The sequence below is a fragment of the Panthera tigris genome, chromosome F2 (genome assembly GCF_018350195.1).
Source record: "Panthera tigris isolate Pti1 chromosome F2, P.tigris_Pti1_mat1.1, whole genome shotgun sequence".
Classification (NCBI taxonomy): Eukaryota; Metazoa; Chordata; class Mammalia; order Carnivora; family Felidae; genus Panthera; species Panthera tigris.
The window spans coordinates 45,028,466-45,046,694 of NC_056676.1; the positions used below are offsets into that span (position 1 = coordinate 45,028,466).

At 35.4% G+C, this 18,229-nt stretch overlaps 1 protein-coding gene across 13 annotated transcripts in view; it reads left to right on the top strand.

The window, feature by feature from the left end:
• VPS13B (vacuolar protein sorting 13 homolog B) overlaps positions 1-18,229 on the top strand; it is a 798,280-nt gene that overhangs the window by 277,131 nt on the left and 502,920 nt on the right. Inside the window, exon 20 of one of the 13 annotated variants that reach the window (XM_042972787.1) lies at positions 9,601-11,294. The exons of the other annotated variants lie outside the window; for them this stretch is intronic. Within the exon in view, the coding sequence (XP_042828721.1) occupies positions 9,601-9,743 (143 nt within the window). The 3' untranslated portion in view covers positions 9,744-11,294. Of the gene's footprint in view, positions 1-9,600; positions 11,295-18,229 lie in introns of those variants that run through there. 13 annotated transcript variants of the gene reach the window in all.

The following is an 18,229-nucleotide window of genomic DNA, read 5'->3' on the forward strand; positions in this document are numbered from 1 at the left end:
AGGAGTAGATTCCTTAGTGCCCCTTACCCATTTAGCCCATTCCCCCTCCCACAAGCCCTCCAGTAACCCACTGTTTGTTCTCCATATTTAAGAGTCTCTTATGTTTTGTCCCCCTCCCTGTTTTTATATTATTTGCTTCCCTTCCCTTCTGTTTATCTGTTCTGTGTCTTAAAGTCCTCATATGAGTGAAGTCATATGATTTTTGTCTTTCTCTGACTAATTTCACTTAGCTTAATACCCTCCAGTTCCATCCACGTAGTTGCAAATGGCAAGATTTCATTCTTTTTGATTGCCGAATAATAGTCCATTATACACACACACAAACCCCGCATCTTCTTTATCCATTCATCCATCGATGGACATTTGGGCTCTTTCCGCACTTTGGCTGTTGTTGATAGTGCTGCTATAAACATTGGGGTGCATGCGTCCCTTCGAAACAGCACACCTGTATCCCTTGAATAAATACCTAGTAGTACAATTGCTGGGTCCTAGGGCAGTTTTGCTTTTAATTTTTTGAGGAACCTCCATACTATTTTCCAGAATCGCTGCACCAGCTTGCAAAGGAGTGTTTGATCTATATATGTTGTTTGACAAAATCGTCATTGGAAATGCTGATCAAAGTTTTTCATCTACGTTTTTTGCCCTGACGTCAGTATTTGTTGTTAGTGGTTCAAGGAAATCCATGTACTTCAAGAGGGGAAAAACTTGTTAGTTCTTAGTTATAAATAAAATTTATCTTTTTGCAGCATTACTGCCAATTTCAGTTCTGAAGCAACTTACTCCTTCTGAGCCATCAGCTGCATTGGATTCCATTAAACGTAACCACTAAGCATTCCCAGTGATCTTTACCTTCCTATTCCGTGCTGTTGACAGCATTCTTTCTGGGATTTCACTAGATGATGTCTTTCTTATCATCTTGACAGATTCTAAAAGCAGACTACAGCATAGAAATTCTAACAGTAAGTATTTACTGGTTACTCTAGGTTATTTCAGTATTCTTTTAGAGCAAAATAAGTTTTTGATGGTGGCTTTGTTGACATTTTGGACCAGATAATTCTTGGTCATGGGGGCAGTTTTGTGCATTTCAGGATGTGTTGCAGCATCTTTAATCTCTATCCACTAGGTACCGGTAGTAGCTTCCAAGTTGTTAAAACCAATGGTGTGCCAAGAAACCAGCAGCTGTTTGAGAACCACATCTTTAACATGCATGTTTTATTCTGTGATGTATATGTTGACCAATAGAGATGCTATTTAGAAGTGTTTCCTTGGGTTTTAGAAAAGAGCTTAAAATATGGGTATATTTGGAGTAGTTATCTTGGGGCTGTTATTTCAGAGTGTGCTGTACTAGAATTGTTTTATATAAGTTAAAATACTTATCAAAACTTTTTGATCATGTGTATAATACTAAACAATAACAGTATTGTCCTAATTGTCGTATTATTTTTGCCATTCATAGAAAATATGAAGTCCTAGTTAGAGGCCAGTGATGGAGTTTGTTTCTGTGTAATCAACTTTCTTATTTGAAGGGTGGGACTTTGGAAGAGAATGGCAAATTTGGGAAGATAATCAAGTACTGAGTAAACAGGGTGAAAGAATAGGATTGTTCTTTCTGAACTTCACTTAAGATAGTTGGTTCTTACCCTGGACTCAGGCTCCTGCATTATTCCTCCCCTGTGGTCTTCTCTTCTTTCTTCCCTTACTCCCACCCTCAGTCTGAATTAATTGTATCTCCTGAACATTTCCTCCATTTTTTAATATCCAGGTGTTTGTCACACATATTTTCATTCGTGATTGTCTCCTACCTTCCACATTGTGGGAAAATGGAATGCTGGGTTAAAAAGTGAAGGAGTTAGAAGGAAATCATAGTGGTAGGAGAAGTGATACTCAGAAGTTAATTGATCTTGTCATTGTCTACAAACAGAATTGAAACCATCAATATCTTTTTTTTAAGCTACCATGATAATTGTTTTAAGTATCTAAAAGCCATTAGTTAAAAATTTATTCTTTGTTTTGTCCTTGTCTTAAAGAAATTTTGGACTAGTTTAGTTCTGTATTGACTTATGGTATTAGGTGCTGTTCAGTCTTGAAGAAAAGCCATATTATTTTTGGTAAAGAATGTTCTTTCACTTTTCAGCTTTCATTCACATGTATATTAAAGTGCTCTCCTTCAGATTCCTTACTCATAGATAATTTTATTGCATATCCATTGAACTTCCTTTAATTTTTTTAATATCTTTTTCAGAATAAGGATAGATGGTTCTACTAAACTCTTATCTAGTTAATCACAGAGGATAAGACCTATAGAAGAAAAACGTGTGAAGACTGCTGAAAATTTACTTAACTGTTTTTGTTATGAATTGGTCCTGTTAAGTTCTTACTTCAGGGATCAGCTTTGTTAATTTTAAGCAGTGTGTCTTATCATTGCATTACAAGCCAGTCATTTACTACATTAGCTCCCACAGTGAGTAGTAAATGATAATAGAACTGTCAGACTATGTAGCAACATTATTTACAGCCTAATTCCAGCATCTTGCATTTTACAGCTGTAGGGCAGATACGACTCCTCTATGAAGAACTTCTCTGTTTTAATAGACTTATGTTCTCATTAGCACACATGACACTAGGAGTTATATTGAAGTAAACTTTTAAATCTGAGTTGCTGAAAAGTGATACTTTTATCAGCAAATTAAGAATGATTTTAATTTGAAGAGTTGATTATATTAACATAAAACATCTGGGTTATATTTGTGCAGTTTTGTACAAATTAACACAATAAAGTTCTTTATACATTTTGACTTTAGTGGTGTTTGGTGTAGATGAAATTGTAAAATTTAAGGCTGGATGTGAAATTTGAAAGCTGCTACAGAAAAACTTTATTTAAAGTATTGTTTGTGTTTGTGAGGCAGAAGAATACATTGAGTGATCTTATAGTTTATAGGTAGTGGACAGAAGAAATTTTCATTTTTTTGAGCTCACCATTGTAACTATAGAAGGATAACTCAGTAATTTAAGGGAAATGAATAATTAACAATACATTTAGTTTAAATTTCACTTTGTTCTAGAATCTCTAGATTCTATATATCTATATCTATATCTATATCTATATCTATATCTATATCTATGTAGATATATCTATATATCTATCTATATCTATATATCTATATCTATATCTATATCTATCTATATCTATATCTATATCTATATATACTCTCTAGTTCCATCCACATAGTTGCAAATGGCAAGATTTCCTTCGTTTTGATTGCTGAGTAATACTTCATTGTGTGTGTGTGTGTGTGTGTGTGTGTATGTATACACACATCTTCTTTATCCATTCATCCATTGATGGACATTTGGGCTCTTTCCGTACTTTGGCTATTGTCGATAGTGCTGCTATAAACATTGGGGTACATGTGTCCCTTCGAAACAGCATACCTGTATTTCTTGGATAAATACCTAGTAGTGCAATTGCTATAGAGATATATCTATCTATGTAGATATAGATCTATATCTATATATTTTGTTAATTTAAAATAATTTTTTAGGGCAAAAAAAGTTAACATGCTAAAGAGTCTAGGTGAGATCTTTGTTAAGTCATCTTAGAAGAAAGTATGAAATAAGTCATAAAATTTCTCTTGTGCTCTATAATTATGTTATTAAAAAGCAAAATTAGAGTATCTTCTTTTTTCCCAAATCTTTGCTAACATCTTCATTTATGTATTTCTTAGTATATTTTTGCCTCTTTGGGGGAAGGCTAAACAAAACAATGATCAATTAACAATATCAATTAAGTATTTGAAACCTAATTACAAAATCATCTTTTCAGAAGTTTGGGCATCATTGTTGTATCATTTTGACAACCCCAGCAACATGATTAGAAAAGAGGTTTGTTTCTTATCTGTTGTAGAAAATGTTTAATTTAATCGGTTCTCAACAGTATAGATAAATCAAGTGGCAAAAATTTGTTCCATCTAATAACCTGATGTGTGAAACTATGCCAATTAAACTTATTGAAAGGCTCATTGGATCATTTAAATAATAGCTTGTGCCTTATCTATTTTCTGTTATTTGGCATTTGGTTCTTAGAGGAATGACTGGATTTTATATCCAAGATGATTGGATTAAAATATTATTTTTAACAAGTCTTAAGTATTTGCACGGAAAGAGAAAAATTAGGAATCAGTAAGGCTAAGATTTACAGTTACCATATTATCTTTTCATTAAGTGGCCATCTTATGCAAGTAAGGGATCAGGTAACTTTTTCTTCCCCAGTCAGTTCAAGTGTTTTAGGACAAATTAAATTTCTTTGATATATTCTGAGGAGTTCATTCGGCAAATTCTTTGTCCCAAGGGGTTCAGTGTGGAAAGGATGTTTACAAGCACAAAATGAATGTTACACTTACCCTATATCCTTAATTTCAGTACTTTATGTACATTGACTTAGGTTATCCTTCAAAATACCCTTAAATGCAAAGCATGGGATTCAAGATAAAATATTTAGATTAAAATGTTTTATTCATTCCTTTCCATATTTCCCATAATGAAGGTTCTTCTGTAAATTTCCTATGAGCTGTAAATTTCCTGAGCTGTCAGCACAGAGCCCAATGAGGGGCTCAAACCCACACACTGTGAGATCATGACCTGTGCCAAAGTGAGATGCTTAACCAACTGAGCCACCCAGGCACCCTTATGGTCTTACATCTTTAAATTATTGCTTTCTTAGGGTATCAGAGAGACATAAAATTAATGCCTAGAGATTCTGTTTTTTGGAGAAAGATGTGCAAATAAATAGAGGGTATATTTGTGTGTGTGTGTGTGTGTGTGTGTGTGTGTGTGTGTGTGTGTGTGTGTTTTAAATTTACTATTCTAACTTAAGACTTTTATTTAGGGATAATTGTAGATTCACATGCAGTTCTAAGAAATACTAAAGGGATCATATATACTACCCATTTTCTCCCAATTATAACATCTTGCAAAACTATAATACAATATCCCAATCAGGATATTGGCAATTCACTAATCTTATTTATTTCTTTTTATTTATATTCCTGTGTGTGTGCATGCATTCTATGTAATTTTATCACATGTTTAGATCTATGTATCTACTATCACAGTCAAAATACAGAACAGTTCCGTTACCAAGATTCCTTCTTTTACTGTTTTATAAATCACACCTACTTCTCTCCTTGCTTTCTCCTTCAGCCCACTCCAGCCCCATGTCTTAACCACTGACAACCACTTACCCACTGTCCATTTCTATAATTTCGTTAAAAAAATGTTACATAAATGGAGTCATGTATGTAGTGTGTAACCTTTTTGGCTCTTTTCATTCAGCATAAGTCTCTGGAGATAAATATTTCTCATCGTGTAGCCTTTTGCTCAACATAATATTTTTGAAATTGTGCATGATTTGTGTGTCAGTAGTTGTATTATTTTTTGTTAGATAGTATTCCAGTGTATGGCTCTGATAGTTTTTCCATTCTATTGTATTTTTTTTAAGTTTTTAATGTTTATTTTTTAGAGAGAGAGACAGAGTGTGAGTGGGGGAGGGCCAGAGAGAGAGGGAGTCACAGAATCTGAAGCAGGCTCCAGGCCCCAAGTTGTCATTACAGAGCCCGATGCGGGGCTTGAACCCACAAACCTGAGCTGAAGTTAGACACTTAACAGACTGAGCCACCCAGGTGCCCCTCCATTCTATTGTTGATGGACATTTGGGTTGTTTCCAGTTTAGGGTTATTGGGAGCTGTAAAATTCTTTACAAGTCTTTTGTGGACATATATTTTCATTTCTATTGCATATATATTTAGGAATGGAATCACTAATATAGGATACGTATATGTTTATAACAGAATGCTAAACTTTTTACCCAAGTGGTTGTGTGATTTAAAATACCCACCTGTGAGAGTTACAGTTCTGTCCATGTCCTTGTCCTTGTCAATGTCAATATTTGGTGTAACCATTTTGATTGTATCTTTTCTAAGCATGAAAAGATATCCCATGCTGATATTAATTTGTTTTTATCTGATGACTAATAATCTTTTCATTTGCTTTTTGGTACTTCATACCTTCTTTTGTGAAGTGTATTTTCAAGTCTTTTGGTTGTTTTATATTGGTACTTTGTCTTACTGAGTTGGTAGGGTTCCATAAAGAACCTATATTCTGAATATAGGTCAGGTATATGTGTGGAGGATTTTTTTTTGTTCCTATTCTGGTTTGTTTTTATTTTGAAAACAAACAGTGTCTTATAAGGAGCAAAATTTAAAAATCTTGCTGAAGTCACATGTATCAATTTTTCTATGATTAGTGCTTATATTTCAGATTTTTATAGAAATCTTACATAATCTTATATAATTTTTTTCTAAAAACTTTATAGTTTAGCATTATTTGTAGGGTGATACATCTTAAATAATTTTTTTGTGAATAGTGTTTGGTTGGGATTAAGGTTTTCAATATTCTTTTTTGCCCTTTTGTTTATTCAGTTGTTAAGCACTGTGTTGAAAAAGTCTTTCTTTTCCTCATCGAATTGCATTGGCACTTTGTCAAAACTCAATTGATGGCATATTTATGGGTCTGTTTCTGGAATGTCTGTTGTTTCATTAATGTGTATTTATTCATGTGTATGCCAGTGTCCATGGTCTTACTTGCTGTGTCCTAAATCTTGCCATCAGGTAGTGTGAGTCCTCTAACTTTATCGTTTTTAAAGATTATTTAAGTTTTTTGTTTGCCATGTAAATTTTAGAATCAACTTGTCAATTTCTATTTAAACTCCTGTTAGAATTTTGATTGGGATTTCCTTGAATTTGTGTTTAAGCTTGGGGGAAAACTGACATCTTAACAATATTGAGTCTTTGAAATCCTGAACATGGTAAATGTCTCCATTTATTTCGGTCTGCTTTAGTTTTTCTCAGTAAGTTATTTACTTAGTTCTTGCCTACTGCATTTTATTTTCTTCTTTTCTTAATCATTCGTCTCATCTGTTAGAGCACCTATAGAATATTTTTCTGCTAGGATATATTTATGTTTCTTTTTTTTAAAACAATTGTTTATTTTTGTGTGTGTGTGAGAGAGAGAGAGAGAGAGAGGGAGGGACAGAGAAAGGGGAACAGAGGAGCCAAAGTGGGCTGTTAACAGCAGAGGGCCGGATGTGGGGCTTGAACTCATGAACCACAAGATCATGACCTAAGCCGAAGTCAGTCACTTAACAGCTTAACTGATTGAGCCACTCAGGGGCCCCTATGTTTGAAATTTATATAATTATAATTAGTGAGAAAAAGAGTTACAATAATCAATAGTTTTGAAGAAATCTGATTATGTATTAAGGATTACCTATTTTATGCACTTTATATTTAAGCTTTTGATTTTCCTTTGAGTGAGTTCACTTTCAGAGCTAGTTAATGAAAATAGTAATATACCAAATTATTTTGATACATTATGATGTATGTAGTATCTCATTGAAACATTATTTTGAAATCCAGTGTCTCATGGTAGTGACTTTGGAAACCTTTATATGTTGCAGAATTCATTTGCTTCTGAAGCACAGGCATTAAACATCACTTTGTAATAATTGAGGGAGATTGTTACCATGACATTTTAATACTTGTGATTAATAATGAGAATGAAAGGAAGGGATATTATCCTACTCTGTCTGTGCTAGCTCAATGGTTATTCCTTTTTCCTCTCCTTTCTTTTTCTTTTTCTTTTTCTTTTATTGTTTTAAGATTTTATTTTTAAGTAATCTCCATACCCAACGTGGGCCTTGAAGTTACAACCCCGAGATCAAGAGTCACATGCTCTACCAAATGAGCCAGCCAGGTGCCCTTTATTATTTTGAAACAGACATAAAAATAGAGAATAATGTAATGAATATCTCAGCTTTAAAAAAAAAATCATTACAAATATATTTTGAGACTCCATTTTTTCTTCCCTAGTCCTGTCCTTCTCTCTCTTTACCATGTTAGCATTGGCCGCTGTTCTGAAGTTAGCAGTCATTATTCCTGTGCCTGTGCCTGTCTTTATGCTTTTAGTATATATGTATGTATGATTTAAAAATTATTGAAGTTTCATATTGTTTTCAATGTCTTGATTTCTTTGCTATTTTTACTTTTTCTATTCGATATTAAGTTTTTATTCTTAGAACTCTTGGTCATTTTTGTAGTAATCTCTTTTGTGAACAAACTGCAGTTTACTCTCTCCCATGGTTCTCATATCTGATCATAACCATCTGATGCCATGTTTCTTATACTAGCGGACAGTTGTCAGGGATAGGACAAACTCCTGAGTGACAACACTCCTGAGTGACAACATTGCACAGAGTTAACCTTGCTCTTTTTGATGGATAGCACCAATAAGCACATTGTTAGAGGTGTTGTCCAGGTATCCCCAGAACTTGAACCAGGTGTCAGCAGTCAGGATATGGTCAGTAGCATACTCTCCTTCGACTTTGCTTTTTAAATATTTATTTATTTTTGAGAGAGAGAGAGAGAGAGAGAGAGAGCGAGAGAGCGCGCGCGAGCAGAGAGTTGCAGAGAGAGAAGGGGACAGAGAATCCCAAACAGGCTCTGCTGTCAGCACAGAGCCTGATGCGGGGCTTGAACTCATGAACTGTGAGATCATGACCTGAGCTGAAATCAAAAGTCGGACACTTAACTGACTGAGCCACCCAGGTGCCCCTCTCCTTTGACTTTTATAGGGATCTGTAGGTTGTTTAGGTCTTTGTCATCTCACTTGTCAAAAGGCTTCAGAAGCTACAGGTGCTGGCTGGTGGAGCTCTCATCTACCCCTCCTCCAGTGACCCCCCTCCCCCCATCCCCATCCCCCTGCTATTCCTGGGGACAGGGACTGGATGTATTGTACCTGGGGGTTGATCTCTACTTAGTGAAGCTCATATGCATCTGGAGCCTCCATCTTGAACTTCCTGCCATTCTTGCCTGTCAGGAAGTCAGTCTCTGAGTTGACCTAGAGGGTGCCAGGAATAGCCAGGGTTGTGATATTCTTTGGCGATGCAATGAAAGTATGGATCTTAGGATTCACATTGTTTTGGCCAGTGAAGTTTCTGTTGTAGGAGGTTGTAATTGTGATTTTTCTCATGTTGATGCCCTTTTTGTTCTACTGGTCAATGGCACATTGGCTAGGGAATTCCACCCACATCCTGTAGGATCTGTGCATAACTATTCCACTCAGTGATGTAGGTCGGCTTGGATATCAGTGCAGTGATTAAGCGAGATGTACTCTTGAACCTGTGAGCCAGCACTGGCCGAGATGGCTTGGCCTCATCTACTGAACACTTCATTTCCTTGTACTTGAGTTGGTGCAGCTGCCAATCAGACCCACTGGGTGTGCAGAGGATATTCTTCCTTCTCTGCCACAGTAGCTCCTGCCACAGAGTGGGCCAGATCAGGGTAAAGGGTGAATTGGTGTACTGCTTCAGCTTGTTGAGGTTAATTTTAGTCAGTTGGTTATAATGACAGCCAGGGTCAGGTGCCAAGAGTACTTGGATTTTATATGTAAGACTGGCCATGTCTCCTTGCCCTGCCTAATTCAGGTATTTCTTAATTTTATGCTTGTAAGAGAACACTGAGGGCCCCAATTTGTGCCCATTTTCAGATTGTCATCATGTCAGGATAGGAGATGGAGTCTACACCAGACCTATGCCACTGCACTATTGTACCTGTGCCACCTTTCACTGCAAGAATGCTTCCGTTTTAGGATCACATCTGTGGGTGAGGTCTAGCTGGAGATCATCTTGATAAACTTCACACCAGTCATTTGGGGGAACATCAACTTCCAGGGAGTCCCAAACTTGCCATTCACAGTTTCAAATTCCCAGTGCCGATACAGATGTTCCACAGGCCACCTCTATTGGGAGTGTGGGAATAAATGCCAATCAGAAGAATCCAGGGTGTGCATAGTTCTCCAAGATGATGTGGTGAATGATTCCAGATCCAGGCCTCCTGAAGCCCATGCTATTCTTGGAACCCTGTAGTTGCCAGAAATTTATACATTTCCTGTCTTTGGTGTGGTATTGAGAAGATTGAAAAAAGGTCTGAAAAAAAAAAAACCAAAGATATTTTCTCCCGACTCAATTTTTAAGCCCTGAATAACTCATGAAGACAGAACCAAGCTCTTGATACATTTTCTTCAACACAGTTAATAGACATTGCATTTACATCAGTTAGGCGAATGCTAGAGGAAAGAATATGGATGGAAAATATCTATCCAGTGTTGGTGCCGGGCACCCAGCTTTCACCTACATTACCCTGTGGACATCATTTCCTGAAGCACTTGAAAAGCGGGTGCACGTGCTTCGTGGAAGCCTTGCTCTGTGACGAGTGCTACTCCATGTACACACACTATCGTCAGCCCCAGACATGGAACTTGTTGTGCCAAAGCATCAAGATATCTGGCTGGATTTGGAGCCAAATTCTCCTGCTACCACCTCTTCCTCAGCATCCAGGTCAGTGGCTGCCAGGACTTTCTGTAAGAGCTGGTGCTGCTCCTTTCTTGTAGAAGATGCCAACTCTTCGTTCTCCATGCCAGCAAACTTAGTGATCACCTTAAAGCTATAACCCTGATCTACCAAGAACCTTTGCCACTTGGTTGAGTAAGCCATTTCATGTGTGTTTTGGGACACCAATGAGTAGAGGAAGGCATTGTACTTCTCTGCAACCATCCCTTTTGTGGCTTGGAGCACTTGCTCCAGCTTCTGGGTCTCCTGTCACCAGGAGCCATCATGAGATGAGATGTGAAGGAGAACATTTGCTTCTGGTAGATCAAATGATGTGTAGCCTGTTGATTTGGGGGTTATGCTTGAAGTTCTGGAGTCTGTATCCCTCTTTCCCAGGGATAGGACCCTGAGCCAGGTCTTGATCAAGTAGTCATAGTGGATGGTGGAATGGCATGGCCACTTTGGGCACCCAATGCTGATGAACTGTGCCATGACATCCTGCATGGCTCTGTAATTGGGCCACAGCTACAGATGTATCTTAGCCCACTCCATCTCCTGATTGGCTACAGTCACCCAGGTTATTATACCCAATCTTTTAAAGAGGATCAGGGACTAATTCACTTACTTGTGAACAATGTTCTTCTATAGTAGGTCAGTGTGGATGTACTCTTACTGTCTCATCTTGGCCCATTGGCACAATAGTGCTGCTATGTGGCATTGCTGCACACCAAGGATTTCTGCAGCTGGGTCACTAATAGGCTGGAAGGTATCGTTTTGTAGACAAGAGTAGGTTGCGTTCTACAAACACTTTTATTTTACTTAAAATTTTTTTTTAAGTTTGTTTTTGAGACAGAGAGTGAGAGCAAAGGGGAGGAGGGGCAGAGAGAAAGGGAGAGAGGTAATACCAAGCAGGCTGTATGCTGTCAGTGCAGAACCTGATGCAGGGCTCAGTCTCACAGATCATAAGATCATGACCCGAGCTGAAACAAGAGTCGGACGCTCAACTGACTGAGCCAGCCACCAAAGTACCCTTTAAATACTTTATTTTAAAAAATAAGTTTTCAAGTTCCATGAAAATCTGTATTTGAGTTTTATTACTTTTTTATGTTTAATTTCTTCACCCAGCATGGGGCTCAAACTCACAACACTTAACTGACTATGCCAGCCAGGGGCCTCTGTATTTATATCTTAATTAAAACTTGATTAAACTTACCTGTATTTTATCTTGTGTATATGTTTGTGTGTGTTTGGGTGTGTCTTTTATCATACCCTATACATACAATTTTAATATTTTTTATTTCTTATTTTTTAATTTATTGGCTAGGACTTTTACCGCTAAAAGTGGCAATTGTCAGCTCCTTCTGTTTCTTGATGATAAAAGTCCTAATGTTACCCCATTGAGTGTGATATTTTATTACATTAAGTATGGTGTGATGGTAAGTATATATTTGGTAGATACCTTAATCAGGTTGAGGAAGTTTCATTATTAAACTATACATGCAGTCCTGCAACAAACCCATCTTAGTCATGATTTATTTTTATGTAACTAAACGATCATGGAATAGTGTGTGTCAACATTTGTGAGAGATAGTTAAAGCAGTGCTTGAAAAGTAATTTATACCTTTATGTAAGTCATAATATATATTACATATATTATGTAAGTCATCATGAAGAATGCAAATCATATATATATATATTTTTTCCCCCCTTGTATTTTCCTTAGTCAACTTGCTGTGTAATTTTTTTTCTTGGTTTGGTGTCAGGGTTTGCTAGCCCTATATAATACATTGGTAAAACGTTTTTGTTTTTTTTTTTTTTTAATTCTCTGAAAGAGTTTGTAAAAGATTAGAAAGATCTTTAAAAGTTTTATGGAATTTTTCTCAGAACTATTTGGTCCTGTCCCTTCCTACATATTTCTTCCCACCCTCCTTCCTCCTCTTCCTCCTTTATTTAAAAAAATCTTTTGTTTTCTTTGTGCTTTTTCTTTCCACCACTGCAGCCTCATCTTCCTCACTCCCTCTCCCCACCTCTTTTAATATTTTTAAACTACTGTTTCAATTCCTCTGATAGGTGTAGGATATTCATATTTCCTGTTGACTTAGTTTTGACGATTTTATTTTTTCTAGGATGCTATATTGAGAGCTTGCCTTACTCATTATTTCAAACTTGAATAATAGTTTATCTGGGTATAAAATTCTGCTTTGATTGTTATTTCCTTTTTTTGAGAAGTCTGCTGTTTGTCATTTCGTTTTAGGTAATATGTCTATTCCCTCTACTTGATTTTATATTTTTGTTTACAGTTATTTTATGTAGTTTAACCCTTATTTACTCAGTTGTGGTTTTCATTTTATTTATCCTACTTGGGAATCATTTTGCTCTCTGAAAATGAGAATTTGTGTCTTTTCATCAATTCTCAGAAAATTTCAACTGTTGTGTCCTCAGGTATTGTTCTCCACTTTTCTCTTCTTCTGAAACTCTGATAAAACATGTTGGATACTATCATTCCATTATTCTTGTATCTGTATCCCTCTTTCATATTTTAATCTTTCTCTTTTTGTGTTACATTTTGAGTGATTTCTTCAGGTTCACTAATTCTTGTATAATTTGATGTTTAACCTATCTACTGTGTTTATAATTTCATTGAATATATTTTAAAATTCATTTTGAACCTCTTTAAGCACTCTATTCTTTTTTTTTATTGTATTTAGTCTTAAGTTTTATATTCCACCTTTTAGTTATCTAATTCAAACATTCTGTTATAATCTACAATTAATAACGTGGTTATTTAAAGTTTTGTCAGATCTGTTTCTGCTGTTGTATTCTTTTCATAGATCATGATGGCCTATTTCCTCATATTTTTACAAGTTTGAATTATGAGCACACGTTGGACAGTACATTATCTAAATTAGTTTTTTTAGTCTATGGATATGTTTAACAATTATTCTTTTTGTTCTTTTATACCAGGTGCTGAATTTTTCTAAATCTACTCCTTTTTATTGTCTTTGTCCTTTTCTGATAATGCAAATAATGTAAAATTGATCTGCCGATTCACTGGGTTTTAAAAAAAACTGTCAGATCTTATTTTGTAGTCTGTGTTTACTAATTATGTTGAAGTCCTTTTGTAACATACTTAATTTATAGGAATTTTCTTCTAATTCCTTTTTATCATTTAAAAAAAATTAGACATACTAAAAAGTGTAACAATTTATTTTACAAGAACACCCATAGCAAACATGACAAAGCAGAGGTTTAGAAAGGAATTGCATTCTGGAGTTTGCTTTTCTTCATTGGGAATCCTGAGACCACCATATGAACAGTTTTGAGCTAGAATATGAGAAACCATGGTGATGAGAGCTGAGATGCCCTACCCCATAAGCAGTCAGTATCCAGCTTGCCTGGCACCTGACTACACACATCACAGTCAGCCTCAGCTGAGATCAACCAGGGCTAACAGAAAGACTTTCCAGGTGGGGATCCCTGAAATGGGTGATCTAACAAGCTAAGTAAATGATAGTTGTTTGAAGCCTTTGAATTTTGGAACGGTGTGTTACATAGCAAAAACGAGCTGTTAAAGGTATCATGATATATGTATTCTTTCTCCACCTTTATTTTCTTATTCAGCTTATGCTACATACCTCATAGCTATTTAACTGTGGTTCATTCATTTTCTTTCTTTATATTATTCCATTATATGACTGTACTGCAGTGTTTTTATTTTTTTCTTAGTAATTATTTAAATTAACATTTTTAAAAATTATGAATAATCCTTTCACGAGCATTGTTGTACATGTCTCCTTATACACGTGTGCAAGAATTTCAGTGTTTTAAGTTTCAGATCTAAGTTTAAAAAAATTAAAAGTTAGGGGGTACCTGGGTGGCTCATTGGGTTAAGTGTCTGACTCGGCTTAGGTCATGATCTCACGGTTGGTGAGGTAAAGCCCCACAATTAGCTCTGTGCTGACAGCTCAGAGCCTGGAACCTGCTTTAGATTCTGTGTCTCCCTCTCTCTCTGCCTTTCCCCAGTTCAGGCGCTCTCTCCCTTGCCCCCTCTTTCTTTCAAAGAATAAATAAACATTAAAAAATTATAAGTTAGGAGGTATTGTTCAGACCATGATATAACTTGCCCTGTTCATTTCAGCAAGTTTGGATTTACTGAACTGGTACTATTAATTATACCAGACAGTCTTCATTTTATTGTTATAATCTGCTTGTCTAGGGTGAAACTTGAACTCTGCTGAGGTGCATGTCATAAGATTTCTTTTTTTTTGTTACTAAGATTAATCTTATGGCCTTATGTGGGTTTTTTTGGGTTTATTGGATATAATTAATAAATAAACAACCTTATGTTTTTTTAGTTGCTAACAAAATAAAATTTTTAGCCCATATTTAGCACACCACAATTCTGATCATAGATGAAATCAAGATTGCTAAGTAGAAGGATGATGAAAATAAACTATTTCAGATGACATGCAAAAGTTGTTTGTTTTACCTCTGCAATGCTTAAACACCATGGACATAAATTAGATGATGCTATTTCCCCATGGAACCATTTAAAACAACCCTCTATTCTGAAAGTCAGATAAGGTGATTTTGATCAGAGAACTAGTCTTTGCATTAACATTTTAATAAATGATGTAAAGAATGGCCGTATTATTTTATCTTCATGAAATACGAAAGTACAGTCATCGTGATCCATTACTTAGAGCAAGGAAGCTATTAAAAAATGACTTTATTTTTCAGTTTCTCATAGACCATTTTGTTTTTAAGTATAAATTATTTGTACTTCTTCCACAGTTTTAATGGCAGCACATTAATACGTACTTTAAATATTTTGAAATATAAAATTAAACTTGAGTGCTTTTTTCATAACATGAAAACATTCTGCCAAGTGCCATCTTTCAATGTTATTTTGAGAAAATTTGCAACTCTCAGATGTTCGCCAGTTTTTCATACTTAAAATAGATTATTTTCTGTCTCATGAAAATAGTTTATTTCTAAGGAATGTGGGACACTTTTCATATTTAAAAATACCATGCTTTTTCTTCCTCTTTCTATTTACATTGATAATTGCTTATTGGGGGTGCAACTCAGTATCTGTTGCAAATGTATCTTACAGAGAATCTAGAATCAATAATAGAGAAAATCCAGAACAATATGTATTATACGATCAGAATTGTAGATAAAATACAGAATCCCTCATTAAAGTCTCCCAAGAATATACAACAGGATATTAACATTTGTTATTTCTGGTAACTAGGGGTTTTGAGTTCTTTCTTATATTCTCTATATTGTTTTAATATATTGTAGTATGCATGTATTTTTTTATACTGCTTGTGTTTCACAAATTTTGTTGAAGTGATAAAGACACAAAAATATCTGCTACTTGTAGAACGTATAAGTGGCAAGGACAAGTAATCACACAGATAAATATAAAATTGAAATTGTAATAGTATCATAGAGGAAAGAATCATAATATTAGGAGAGATTATACAGTAGAAAGACTTGACCTGGTTTGGAAAATTGGGGTAAGCTTTCTTGAAGAAGTGAGGTAATAAGTGTAGATATCAAGGAGTTAGTATAGGCATTATGGAGGTGAAGAGGATCACTTTTCTGACAGAATGTTATGTGAGAGGGTAATATGGTGACTAGAGGGAACTGAAGGAGTGGAGAGAGCAAGTGGGAAAATAGTGCAGATGAAACTGGAGAAAAAGGTAGGGGCCACACTCTGCTGAGACTTTAGTGCCTTGAAAGGAGTCATGTTTTCATCCATTACAGCAATACTAAGCCATAGAAAGGCTCAATTATGGCGGTGTTGACAGGATCACATTATATTTTGAAAAGGTCATTTTGGCTGTAGTGTGAAGAAATGGCATGATCAGTACATGCTGGCATGAGAGTGAGTGTTGATGGACTATTACAGAGGCAATGGTAGTAGTTCCTATAAGAAATAAGTAGTTTGATCTTAGCAGGGAGGCTGGATATGGAGAGGTGTAGAAAATTTGAGGATTATTTAGGATGTAGAATTCTCAGTATTTAGTGATGATGTATTGCATCCATGAAGAGAGAGATGTTACAGATAACATCTGGGTTTCTGACTTGCATGGTAGATGCAATTAAAAATAATAAGGCTAATAACAAATTTAAAATAGTTTTCTAGAGAGGTTAGCAACTAAAATGAAATCACTTGGAGAGTTTCTCAAAGTGAAATTATTTATGGTGGTAGAAGGGGAGTGGATCAGCAGATTGTAATATGAATCTCTTTTCAAGAATTATCTTGAAATTTTTGTTATATAGTAGTGATGTTCATGTTTAAATTGATACAATTTTAAATTAGTTTTTTTAATTATAAAATATTTAAGTATTATTGGAAAAAAGAACTGTAATGGTAAATATGAAATAAAAAGTAGAAATACCCTTCTCAGTTTTTCCCAGGAAGAATTTTGCTATTTTTAATAATTTATTCTGTTTGGAAACTAGATTCTTGATTTGAAAATACTATTCTCAAATAAGGCTATTTGTCAACTAATCGATTCCTAAATGTTTTTTGGTCTTGTTTATTCTAACGTTTATTTTTTAGTATTTGTAGCCTTTTGTTAAATTTCTGTCTCATTAATCCCACTTATTTATCCATCTTTCCACACAGATTCTTATCAGATACCTTCTTTGCTTCAAAACCATTTGTGGATTCCTCGTATAGCCCACAAGATTTGAGTTTAAGCTTAATTAAGAAAGGCATCACCTGTTTACTTTCAAATACTTGACCATTTTATATGCATTTCTTTTCTTCTTCCTGAACTGTGTGTGTGCGTGTGTGCGTATTACTGCTTTGTTATCTTCAAGTGTGCTTACCTTCCTTCCTGGAATGTCTTTTTAATATGGAAAATACTGACAGCTTTCTAGACCCAGATCAAACATACTCTCTTAAGATATGACCACCTCCAGGGTGCCTGGGTGGCTCTGTCTGTTAAGCATCCGACTTTGGCTCAGGTCATGATCTTGGAGTTTGTGAGTTTAAGCCTTGTGTCAGGGCTCTGTGCTGATAGCTCGGAGCCTGGAGCCTGCTTCAGATTCTGTGTCTCTTTCTTTCTCTGCCCTCCCTCGCTCTCTCTCTCTCTCTCTCTCTCAAAACAAACATTAAAAAAATAAAAATAAAAAACCATGACACTGCCTGTAAGACTTAGCAGTTTGTTGTTGTTGTCAAATTTGTGTAAATTTGCAAATAGCATCATCCTACTTATACCTATACTACATTATGTCATTTGTACTCTATTTATATTTTAGCTCCCATTAAATGTGAGTTTTCAAGAAAACTGGCACGTGATAGTTATTTAGTAGACCTTTGCTATGAGTCCTGTTGTAATGGAGGCAAAGAAAAAGTCATCAAGTATCTTAATATCTAGAGAGAAAAGAGACATATGCATATCTTACTATAAATCAGTATGGTAGCATTAGAAGAGATGAAAACATCCTTGAGAGTGTGGAAGAGGGAATGGTCAGGTTCTAATTGGGAAATAGTTCATCTTCACAGAGGAGCTTGGTAGATCTTAATCTCTTTTAATATAAGGTTCTAATCCATCCTACTTGTGTTATATCGTGATATGGATTATTTTTTTCTGCCCACTTCTTGTAGAATCTTAGTATTCCCAAACATTTATCAAGGAAATAGGTCCAACTCCATAGTTTAAAACTTTGATTTCCAAGTTACACCAGTAAATTATAGGCAGTCTTCTTCTTAAGTAACTTTGTTTTCAATAATTTTAAATGTACAGACCCTGATAGGTTATACTA